General features: G+C 29.9%; 1 protein-coding gene across 1 annotated transcript; it reads right to left on the bottom strand.

Annotated features, from left to right (window-relative positions):
• Nucleotides 1–5496: 5496 nt before the first annotated feature.
• LOC132756409 (receptor-type tyrosine-protein phosphatase epsilon-like) lies at nucleotides 5497–13168 on the bottom strand. The gene is made up of 10 exons (XM_060747479.1): nucleotides 13108–13168; nucleotides 12730–12890; nucleotides 11475–11562; nucleotides 10323–10387; nucleotides 9912–9948; nucleotides 8847–8953; nucleotides 8119–8241; nucleotides 7412–7560; nucleotides 7022–7157; nucleotides 5497–6526 (listed from the first exon to the last, which is right to left on the bottom strand). The coding sequence occupies exons 1-10, from the start codon at nucleotides 13166–13168 to the stop codon at nucleotides 6380–6382; spliced, it is 1074 nt and encodes a 357-aa protein (XP_060603462.1). The 3' UTR covers nucleotides 5497–6379.
• Between the last annotated feature and the right edge of the window lie 255 nt (nucleotides 13169–13423).

Below are 13423 nucleotides of genomic sequence, written 5' to 3'. Positions count from 1 at the left end.
GTTGTTCATAAATACCCATCGTCACATTTTTCACACGTAATATTTGATGAACAAGCTAGGCAACCTGTTGAACAGCTCTTGCATTTCCCATTCTGCATGTAATAACCTGTTTCACAATCGTAGCAGTCTCCACTTACTTTACATCGACAGCCTTTTTGACAATGCATATGAATCGATACTAAAGTAGGAAAAAGGTTTTTTGTTGTTGATTTATAGTTATATATTATATGATATTTCGTACATTATTGTAATGAATCGAAAATAGCATGTACCGCTAAAAATGATATTAATTAAAACGTTGCTACCAAGTATAACGATTATTTTAACTATTAATTGTAAACATACTTTATTACTAAGAAATGTTTGTGGAAATGCAATCATTTATTTTAACATTCAACAGGAAAGTTACTTACCAAAGCTCGTTGAAACCAAAAGAAAAACGGGTAATATCGAAAGTAACATCTAAAATGATAACAGAAATGATACTGCAACTCTTTGAGTATTTATACATATTCGAAGTTTCGAAAAATCACAGATATAAAAACATGTTTAAATGAAATATAAATTTGTGCTGACAGAGTATATGTGTGTGTATATAGAGTATACAACACTTTATTGCTTTAATCTAAATTTCTAACGGTCAATTTTATCCTGGGTCACACTTAAATAAGAAGCCTATACAGATAATTTCCGGGTTATTTGCAAATAAATTACTGAAGTCGTTGCTATTTAGCGATTTCAGAAACTATCAAAACTGTGACACTCAGAACGTATATGACCTCAAAAATACTGTCAGACATTATATCAACAACAACAATAAAAGTTGTCATTTGTCATTTTTCCATATATTAAGGTTTTTTATTTCCTTTTTTCCTTATATTCCAGATTACTTTTGTTGGTGCAGAAGTATATAAGATTTTAATGTTACTTTTATGATCTATCAAAATGAAAAGAAAAACATTTGCCAGCCGTTTTGTTTATCATATTGACATGTATAAGTACATTCAAGATGCGTATCATATATGTTTATATTAAGTAATTATAAATACTCATATACTTAGTAATTCAAGTCAATTAAAGAGTTGGTGACTATTTGTCTAATATGCAATCGCTAGAAAACATAAAATATTCTCAGACGGAATAAACAGGTTGAATTCCATTAAAAAATAAATTATCGATATGCCATGATAAATGATTAGAAATACTTGAAAAGATAACTTACAGTTTATGTTTTCCTTAATATCCGAATTATTTTCCGCGTTACACCAGTAATTAAAAGTGAATGTACAAATCCTTGAAATATCAGTTTAATGTTGGTGTCTCAATTCAAGTCTGTAATTGGGCGAGTATCTAGAAGAACACAATATGTTTGCAAATATGCATAATACAGTAGAATCCCTACTTAAGACCACCCTTTTTCTATTCTATATGTCATTGGTTACATAATTCAGAATTAAGACCACCCCGCTTATCCACTTTTAAGACCACTAGATTCAGTCCCAATTCTTTGTTTTATTCTTAATTTGACCCAATTATTGAAACCACTGATATTACAGACAACACCTACCTTAATCTTTTTTGTTGCCATTATCTGCTAGAATGCTCTTAGGTAAGACACTTGATATCCCAAGGTGCCAAAAACTGTTTTTTTCGGGTTATTGTATGAAAAAGGTGAGAAAGTAAATCTAAGAATAGTTTAATGTTGCTTTCAGCATTTTTGTGAAGATTTACTTTCTTCTTTTATAGTTGAATAATGTACATCATATTATAGTTATATCATTTGATGAGATTAAAATCAGACCAAATAGAATGTAATATTAAATTTCAACAAAAATATGTTTTCCTCTTATTAGATTATTTATTATAACACACTTTACTATTGTTTAGCAGGTTAAGAAACATATTGTGTGTTCATACAAAATAACTGAATTAGACCATGGTCATACAGTAAGCAATGATATGATAATTCATTCACAGTATTGATTCACAATTAAGACAACCCCACAATTAAGGCCACTTTCGTTCAGTTCCAATGGTGGTCTTAATTGAGGGTTTGTACTGCATAAATATATCATCTTTTGTTATGATACATAATGACAATATAACAAGGAAGGAAAAATAACATTCATATAATAAAAAGAAACCTTTATTAAATGATTATTTGTATACTGACTTATGCAATGACTTAGTTGATTAAAGCTTTATCCTATAATATTATGTCTGGCAAATTGTGCATTTTTTATTTAAATTATAAATAAAAGTATGACATCACAAGGAAGCCCTGATGGGTCCTTCTGGTTTGTGTCTATTATCTTAATACTTTCAACTTTAGGGGAATTTCGATCTAAATTTCTTTTATTTAATTTTATTAATTAACGCATCAAAAGTATCAGATCAAGTCGTTTTTAAGAGCATACTGACATTTTGTGGAGGCCCGGTTAAGGTGGATGAAAAGATTAATAACGTAATGCTATAATGATGGTAAATAACAGATAAATAAAGTTACATAAAAGTAGACACGAGTACGAAACTGAACTAAACTTTGGAAAACCAGATTCTAATGGAATGTTTGATACGAAAATGTTATGACCTAGTTATTGACAATAATGATATGAGACTTTCATAAAATTCTTCTTACATCGTTGATACGATTCAATCTCAGGATAAGATCAATCGTAAATGTAACGAGTGATTTTTCACAGTATACAAACGAAATCATCGTACCCTGTCTTGAAAGCCTATACAATTCAACGTGACCTTATTTTTATTATAACAGGTGCGTGTTACGCCTTATCACTGTACCCTTCATGGAAGCCTTTATATTTCTATTTAAATCTTGTGATAACAGGAAATAGACTTATTAATATACTGTGCTTTTATCAATGCTGTAGCAAGGGCTCCGCAAGACACTGTTTATTAGATCATTATCCCATTAAAGGAATGAGACGGGAGTAAAGTTTCACTCTAGATTTGGCTTTAGCAACAAAATAGTATATATTTACTTTTTATGTCATTTATTTAATTTTTTTTTTAATTTTATTTATTTATTTAATTTTACAAATGGGGAAATATACTTTCTTAACGTTATGTACGAATAGCGTTGATGTTCCATGGCTTTTTTTGTTTCCAACCTATGTATGGTGTAAAGAATTGTTACCAACGTGACATGGCAATATTTATCAGTTGTAAAAAATACAGTTGTACTACATCTCCTAAATTGTAATTATTCATCTTCACAATGATATTTATTTGGGCATTTGTGTCAATTGTTAAAAACTTATTAGGCTAAGCATGTATAATGTATAGGACAGGTTACCATACTTATTTCATTTCTAAGATTTTTTATCAAAGAAGCTGTATTTTATGTCATATGCAATATTCGATGTGCATGTATTATCTTATATGTACTTTTATTGACTAAGTTTTGTTTGTGTATTACAAAGTCATTTCAATCATGTCGATTATTTCATCGAATTATTCATATTATCAATTATTACACGTATGTCTAGTATAGCCATTATTAACACAGACTCAAGTAAGATCATACCATAGTCGCCGCTTTGTCCATTGTAACGTGTTAAAAATTCAAATGTAGCTTCAGCACCCCAACTAAACGCTGGCTCTCTTACATTTCGGTGATCTGTTTAAATAAGAGCCATTGATAGTTATGTTAAAGAGAAATGGCTCTCATTTAAACAGATCATCAAAATGTGAAATAGCCAGTATTTAGTAGGGGTAAACAGGAACAGGAACAAATTTATTTGAGATCATTTATTCGTATACTTTAATTTGGTTATTTTTCTTTAATATTATTAAAAGAACAATAGTGAGACCTCCGGTTTATGTGATGTCTTTCATGATTCTAGACACGATGCTTAGAACCTCATACTGTGTATTTATATAGAAATCATAACAGCAAGAGATGTCAAATCTTTGTTGGTAGTCGAGGCCGGTCAACCAAACAATGTTTAACTAAGGTACAATAACAATTATGACGTCTTGCGGAATTATTATTTAAATATGGCCTATATGCAAAAACCGCTGCTGATATAAACTGATTCGCTGCTTTTAAAGTCAAAACAAGATACAGAGATTTATAAGCATATTGATGGCAATGCTATCTGTGGTATTTGCGCGCTGTTTCTGTGCAGCTTGATTTATTTGTCTCTTAAGAACGAACTCACTGGATGTGGGACAAAATCTTTTAACTTATAAAATTGTTGTGATATATGACTTGGTGTGTGTAAATTTATAATTTTATTTATATGTATCGTTACTTAACGTTAGAATTCTTAACTTTAAATGACTTATCATATAAATAGCACACAATCTCAACAACAATTGAAGATTGGATACGCTCTGAAGTATTAAATATATGTATGAAAATAGGTTTGTTAGAACTACGTGGGTTGTCCTAATATTCTGTGACATGGGTGTTTAAAGGCTAAATAATGTTTGTAAAAATGTGACATTTTTAATATGTTATAAACATATATAATGGAAACGTTTTCACAGATTTACATAGAAAAATATCAACGAACAAAAAATACCATGGCAACTACAATGTATCTGAATCGCGGCACACGTCAGATGTCAAAGATGGCGTTTAAGCTATATTAGGTGCCTTTCTCAAATATTCTCCATGGTTTTTAACGCAAAAACGGTGCAGTTTTACCCATAAATCATCACTTAAAGACTTAAATAAAGTAATTGTTGAATGTTTGGATGGCATATATTAAAGTTTTGCTAAAAACGAACTTCCGGTCTCGTTGTACCTTCCTTAGCGGAAGGAAACAGGCGACAGAGTTCGGTCTTTTTATTCATTTTTTCGCTTTCTGTAGTGTGGAAGTCTGGATCCGTTCATGTATCTACAAGCAAATGCTCGGATATGTTGCTATTCCGTACATTAGTTGAGAAATATTAACAAGATGTCGTTCCGAAATACTCACGAAACCTGATAACTGTTTACTGCGCCGCAAATTCTTCTGACGTCGCCATTTTTACTTTCCTATTTTGTATGAGATATTTTCATTTTTTGTATCATGCATTTCTTAAGTTATTTAACTGAAAAGCAAATTATTCGACATGCGCTGGGAAGACAAAACAATGTCTTTTATACTGACACGTTTTAAGAAACTAGATTAGATACTTTGTAGATGTTTTGTTGTAATGTAAATTAATAAACTTTTAGGTTGTATGTGTGAATAATCATCTATTGGCGTTAAAAATGAACCGACTATAAAATTTGTCACGAACTTTTGGGACAACCCTCTTATGTCTATTGACATTTATGTCGCTACACAGTTTGAACGTTTTGACTGGGCAGTTGTTGTATTAAAATGACGTTCCTTGAGATGCCCATTGTAAGGCTTATGTTTTCTTGATTTTTTGATATAGTAACAAGACATTTAAAAATTTGGTTCTTTATTTCAAAGCGATAACATTATATATTTAGTTAATTTAGTTAATTTATAAATCTGGTACAGTACTGTACAACAATGCACACATTCAGCTCTCTAGTGTTCTCGAAATAAGTGGAATATAGAAAACTTAAAAATATAAGAAGATATTTCCAAAATAATCATTATTTTCTTGTATCAAAATATAAGTAATTTCTATATATGAAATGTCTGTATAATAATGAAGTATGTAAAAATAACTTTTTTACGCAACTAAAAACATAAAAAAATAATATGATGCATTTTATGTACAATTTTCATACGTTAGCAGTTCATACGTTAGCAGTAACGGAAAGTGATTTCTGCTATAAAATAATTATGTGTAATGAATAATTAGATTAATTTATCTTACATGCTACATATACATCCATGATTTTCCCTTTTGAATATTTTACAATATCAAATATTCTAATTACAATAATGTTACTACACTATGTTGTAATTGATAGTCTTCCAATTGTCTATGTAATTGTTCTTTCTCAAAATAATCTATTTTGTTTTTTATCTACAAAAAAAGACTGTTGAAGATTCTCTTTTTGTGTGTTTTATATCATAAATATAAAGATTTATCAATATTGTAAGTTCCAAATAGCATTATTTGCAAAGATATTACCGAACTTACATTTCATATAAATAAAGGGAAGCAATTAGAAATTCATTTTCTATAAAGTCTAAGCCAAATCTTCAACAACGAAATGAATGCATTAATTTTAATGATTACAAATAATGTGAAAAACTATACACATTTGCAGTACATATTTAACATAATCTTGGTTGTTTGAAAATTGTTTTAGAAGAATAATGATATACATAAAATTATATAAAATTTCACTTCAATGTTGTTACATCCTTAATTACAACATACAGGATCTTTAACTCCTAGAATGAATTAAAGTCAATATATAATCATAGCTAAATGACTAGACCATTTCATGTATATCTTCAACAGCCAATTTACGCTCTTGTGTATTGTGCTGAACTGCCCGATCGCTTGTAAGAAGCGCCTTTACTGATGTGTCAGAAGATAAAAGGTGTAACAAAGCCTCGTGAAGGAATTTGTACTGCTCCTAAAATGTTTATAACGTTTACATTATAAAAGAGATTGTAATTATAATAACTAACAGACATCTTAGCCATGGGACTTTATTGTAAAATCATGAACAAAAATGATATTCGTAATGCAAATCAGATGTAAAATCTTAATACGATAATTCATTTCTGTCTCGTTTCTATGAATATTTAGTTTTATGAATACACGTTTAAATAGATTTTCAAGCCAACAGCTAAAATATTATACCGAAATGTTTTGTTTTTAATTGAAGTTGTTTATAATGAATGACTCAGTGTACTCACCCATTGTATGACACAAACCGTACAAAAAAGGTTGTTATTAAGTATTGGCATCAATAAGTTTAGTCTCTTCAGATTGCAATTAAAAAATTAATGAACATTGTTTAGAGTTTTAATAAAATTTTGTAGTCAATAACACAAACAGATGGACGTATGCCTCAATTTCGATGTTTTTCCTTTTTATTATTCGAGATAGTGAAATGACAACCTACCACTGTTTGTACTAAATTAACTCGATCTTCTCTTAAGTTTCTGACACATGCAAATATGTCCACGGTACCCTCAGCAACTCCCTCATTGGCTAATATATCTAATGCCAGAAATGTTCCTGTTCGTCCTACACCGGCACTAAAAAGGTAGTACACGAGAGACACTCATTTCTTTACATGTACAATGTATTCACGTATTCGGAGTGTCCTAAAGTTTCTTAAAAACACAAACAACTATAGTACATGTTTTACAATATTCGTATCAATGTGGTTTAGTATAAAAAAAATGAAAAACAGGTTAAAATGTGTCCCTAACCATATTTAATGCAAGATAATATATTTTTTTACTTATTATATTCAAGTTTTGATATGACACAGAATAGGAACTGATACCTGCAGTGGACAAGTATAGGCCCCAGCTCAAATCGAGGTATTCTTGTCAATTTCTCCCAAAACTCGATCATGCCATGGACATCCCGCGGTGTACTCTTGTCTGGCCAGGCTGTGAAATGCATCTGATAAAGTATTCTCTTTTCAGTTTTCTGTATGGGATAAAGCCAATACACAATTATTTTCCAAATATAAAGGAATGTTTCAATAATCTCTTATATTTGTCTTATGGTATTTATTTTTTTTAATTTTCAATTTTTAAGATTTATTTATTCTTATAAATTACAGTTACTGTGCTCATATTACTTATACGTTGTACTGGAATTAAAAAAAGGAAATAACCATTCCGAATACATCTATGCGTTCGATATGTCACAAAAAATACTTTAGAAAAAACAAACTATAATTTTGATATGTAAGAAAAGATTTTTTGCTTCTTTTGGTGGTTTATAACTGCGTTAAAGCGCTTTTGCTCTAGTTGGTGGTTCAAAAATGCCTAAAAAGCGTGTGGTTCAAAACTGCCAAATGCCGGGGCTATGGTCATGAGAGTTTTGAATCTACCCCTCACAGTAACTTTTTTTTTTCATTTTGATTTTGCGTTCCATTGTTTTAAGTGACCTCCTTTTTCAAGTTATGTTAACTATTGTAAGCAAAACAAATAGTTTGGGTTTTAGTTTTTGACTTATAGCAATAATACAGAACGTCTTTACCTCGACGGAGAAAATCCTGACTGTGAAACAAGGATATATCTCCTCAGACTGGCATGTTACTTTCACGTCTTCATACATGATGCATACATCTTTATCCGGCCAGTATTTGTCACATTTCTGAACCTGTGTTTTATAGAAATAAGTTATTATAAGTGATATTTTTATTACATGTAATATATCTTTCAATCGATGTCATTTGATAATAATGCAATGTAACGTTGTCAATACAATTTAATAAAATCATTGTTTTTTATTTGTTTTCAAATTGAAAGTGACATTATGCCAATCAAAAAGTAATTGGTCAGTAAAGAATCAAAACATCTTGACATTTTTGCCATAATTGTATTTACAATGAAAAATAATATATTACGAACATTTCTATTAATATCGTGGCAACGTATCATAAACGTTATCAATTATTGGTCAATTACCATTATAAAGGATAATCTTTTTAAATATGCTGCTAGTTTAATTTAACTGTACAGCGAAAGAAATGAAGATATTGTCTCCTTAAACTTACGTAATAAATGTTTATACTTTTTACATTATCAGTAAAACTAACATTTTTGCAAATATGAATAAAATAATTACTGTACACGTTTTCCCTAAAAAATAACGAAATATAAACAGGTATTCTTCCTTAAACAGACGCCTTGTTCAGTTGAATGAATAAAGATCATAGATAATGTGTCAAATAATCAAACAAACAACAAAGTTTGGAACATTACCCCTTGTTCTATAAGATTTGTCAGCATGACTATTTTACAAACTCTTTCTTGCCAAACCATGTTCCAGAATACTCCAAAATCAGCTCCCATTTGCTTAACTGTTGGTCCTGTAAATGATATTTGTTACGGTTTTAAAATAATTTTTGATACATTCTTTTTCGTCATTTTATGTTATTAGTGACACGTAAATAAGATTATACTTTGCTATAATAACACCGGCATATATTGCAACTACTGACACAAGCTGAATATAAACGCTTATAAAGTTTTAAATAATGTAATTAATCATTCATTTTCGATACATTCTATTTCATTACATTAAGTAATTAGTGACAATTTTAAAAAAAGCAACACTGAGATAAGATACTACGTTAATATATTAATATCGGCATGTATTTCAATTATTATTGTTAACTGTTTATGTACGCTACCAAGATTATTTCAAAGTTCAATGTTGATAATTTCTAAACAATTATAACTGACTGAAACGCGCAGTATGCCACGGTTATGCGCTGTTGGCAGCTCTCTTTTCTACTTTTATTGAAACCTCTATATATAGGACCAAGCGATGTCTCACGCACGCGTAAAATGGCTGCGAAGAAATGGTCAGCTGTGCAATGCTACCTAGACGAATGCCTATTTAGATCTGCGAAGTTGTTGAAATTAAAGGGGAACCATTACGACACAAAAACTTCATTACGTCCGTACTAGTAGTACTCGATTTTATACTGTGACAGTACAGGTACACTCCAGACCAACAAAACAATAAATTTTAAATTGTTCATAAAGTGTATAGCTCATGTATGTGAATTGTGTTTTTATTCACGAATCGCAAAATATATCGTGTTATTCCGCAGTAAATAATATGTCTTATTCAAAATCATATAAGATTCGGCTGCTTCGAAGCCGAATAAACTGTTCCGCAGTCCAAAGCAGGGCAGCAAAAATCAATACATACATTGAGCAGGTTAAGGTTAAAGACCTGTTTGAAGACTCCATAGTTTTTTAACATGTATATTAATTATATAAATAATAAGATAATAACATAGATAGTAAGATGCATACCTAAAGATGCTATATAAATCTTCTGTCTTTTATAACCCTAGAATTAGAACAAAGCTTCAATATTACATTAAACACAATAGAATGGAATTCTCAAGTCTGGAGTACTATATCTATAATAAGTAAATTATTGTCCTCAGTTGTGAAATTATTAAATATTCCATATAAATCAAAGGTATGAGCGAACTCATTAACTAGTACAAATACAACATCAAAAAACAGAAGGACTTCAATTATTTATGTGTATTATTATCACGATTTAGGGCATTTGGTTAAACCATTTTATGACTAAGCATTTTGTTATAATTTTGCGTTTTTGTGTGTATTTTTTATATTTTTACCCTATAAATATGCCTATCTATGTAACGAACTTGAAATGCTATAAGAAGTATATGTCTTAAAGATCTGACTTACGTCTATATAACTGGCATTGATGTAGTCTGATTCTCTGTCTTTAAGAATAACCCTTCTGTTGTCATCTGTAGCGGTTAATCATACAATGACATATTTCATAGAATATCTACGGTGTCATATTTCGTTCACAACATTTCGCTAGTTATCACGCAATAACTAACACATCTACATTAATGGCTAAGTCTTAATTAAATTTCTCCTTTCAGAGGCTATAATTATCGCGTGTTAAATTTCGCCAGTCTCTCATGCAATAATTAGCGCGTGAAGAACACACAACATACGAAAATAAAGACGATAAATATCAAGGCGTAGTTTTCATATTTCGTAAGCAAAAAATTATCTATTTTCTATAAAGGCAATAATCATCATTGTCGCTAGTCACTCATGCGATAATTAGCGCGTTAAGAACACACAACATACGAAAATTAAACGATGAATATCAAGGCAAAGTTTTCATATTAATTGTGCTCTAGAAAAGGCGATAATCATCGCCCGAAAGACTAGCGAAATTTATGAAAAACGAGAGGCGATAACTATCGCGTGTTTCTAGTAAAATCTTGTATAGTAGACGAAATAGGACACCGTACATATCTTTGCAGACTTTCCTTCTCAATAAAGAAACATGGCACGGTTGTGTATATGTTATGCAAACGGAGTTTAGTGTAATAGAATATATATTTCATATTGATATTTAAACTACATTTGAAAATATCATAAAAACTGAAACAACTACATTTCGGTAATACAATCAATCTTTTACCGAAATGAATAAATAATTAAATAATATAGATATTGAATAAATAGATATCTTATTTATTCAATATCTACCCCCGTTTATATATGAAACTCCGCCCTTAGGGCATCCAAGGATCAACAGAAATATACCAAAGAAACAAGTATTTGATGAATTCAATAGAGAATTATATCGCAAATGACAAAATGATGTACTTAAAATGATTCATTCCTTTCAGAAATACGGAGGAAAAATTAATTTACAAAAACTTTTCTAATATTGATTTTGCTTATAAAGCGCATAAAATATAATTTCAGAACATTCTATGTCTGTTATCTTGTTGGGTCAATCTCCGTATTGTGACTTTAAATTGTCTTCGTTTTGTTTTAAAATTGGCATGTGTTAATGCGTTAACTCACATGGACAAACATCTTTATAACGATTCTTCATCACATTTTCTGCCTTCTGTGATTCGTAGAATGGTTTAATAAGTCCGTCTGGTAACTTCTGAAATTACAAACAAACTTTGATGTGTACATGCATTTCTTTACTCTGTATGATATGAAACTATGTATGACACAAATGCTATATGAGTATCTAAACGTTAAGAAATCAAAAGGAAACGAATATGATTAATATCTTTGTTAGTCAAAGACAAATACAAATTGATGAACATAGTGATGGATAACATAACATCATCATTACTTTTTTGAATTTCCTGTTTAGTCGACAAAGGAAATTATAATTTTATTTACGTCCGTATATAACAACTGAAAATGGATAGTATATTTATGTATATGAAACAATATCAGTATCACTGTATTCGTCATCATCGTAATCATCATCATCATTATTATTATTATTATTTTATAGTAGTATTGTTATTATCATTAGTAGTAGTATTAGTACATGTATTGCTATTATTATTATTATTATTATTATTATTGTTGTTGTTATTATTATTATTATTATTATTATAAGTATCCATTGCATTATATTTAGTCACTGTTATTAAAGTATCCAGCGGTCCAAAGTATCTGCTTTTGTCATAATTATATAGGTGGTACAACATATTACGTTTAAATCATCTAAAATTATATTTTCAAAAGTCTTTACATCTGGGGTCATGTATTATGAACCCATTTTTGAAGATACTTAAGGTATTATTTTCATAGTTATAATTCATATTCATTTTGCTAGTACTGGAATATTCTACTGTTTTGTCACAAAAAGCTATTAAATAAGTAATGTATACTATTAAATAAAACATGTACACTGATGGGTATTTGATGGGTTACACGACATGTCTCAAATGCTAGTTCTGCTAAATCGGGGGGGGGGGGGGGTGTCATCATTCACACAGGTTGGCAAAAATGGCAAAACTTTGCCTAAATATATTTTAGGATTACTTGTCTTGTTGATTTTTCTTACGTCAGAATACCCAAACGCGTATGTTCTCATGCAAACAGCTATTCATTTATTAGTTACATGGCACTAGTAGCGACTTTTGTATTTACAGAAGAAAAAAAACATATCTACGGATAAACAGCGTGGTAACAGGACTGGGGAATAATGAAACAAACAACGACCATCCAAAAATGCCATCTCTTTAAAGTCGTGGGGGTAGAGACATAATAAATACATCAACCAAAAAAAACTGTGTTTGAAAGTTACCATGAATTCCTCAGAATACTCTATCTCTGTTTTGTTTTCAATTATTTCTCGGAGTTGATTAACTGGAACTCGTCTCCTTAAATATTCCTCTGCATTTGCGTATAAAACCTCGTCAACCTGCATTTCAAAGTATGAACACATTTTACAACAGACCTTTAAATCTGTAAAAAAATAAACTCATTTTATAAACTATATTAATCTATTTTATTTCTCTTAAACCAATTTTCATACAACGAATGACTAACAAAAATAACAAAATAACATCAATTTGACCGTATGGCTGAGTGGTTTACGCGTCAGATTAGTAATTTAAGGATCTTTAGTAGAACGGGTACCTAGACAAAGGCAGACCAATGTTTCCTTAAGCAATACATTTACATCCCTTCCTTTCCTGGAACGGATTTGAGAATGTGTCTATAACCTTATTGTTCCTACACATTCGAACTAAAATGAATTTTGTATGAACGAACAAAAAACATCTTCGTTCAATACATCATTCTTTTACGGAGGTTAATGTGACACATAACATATTATGAACAATTATAATAAAATGGAACATATAATGAAATTAATCGATTTCATGTTTAACTCGAATCATAAAAGAATATTTTTATAAGTATAAATCTATATAAATATTTGCAATAAAACAAGTGAAATCATAAATAAAACCTTGCAACAAGATGACCATTGTTTC

Source organism: Ruditapes philippinarum, unplaced genomic scaffold, assembly GCF_026571515.1.
Source record: "Ruditapes philippinarum isolate M1 unplaced genomic scaffold, ASM2657151v2 ctg277_1_1_1_1, whole genome shotgun sequence".
Taxonomy (NCBI): Eukaryota; Metazoa; Mollusca; class Bivalvia; order Venerida; family Veneridae; genus Ruditapes; species Ruditapes philippinarum.
Note: the sequence above shows the minus strand (reverse complement) of the source record. Positions and strands in the feature narration are given on the sequence as shown.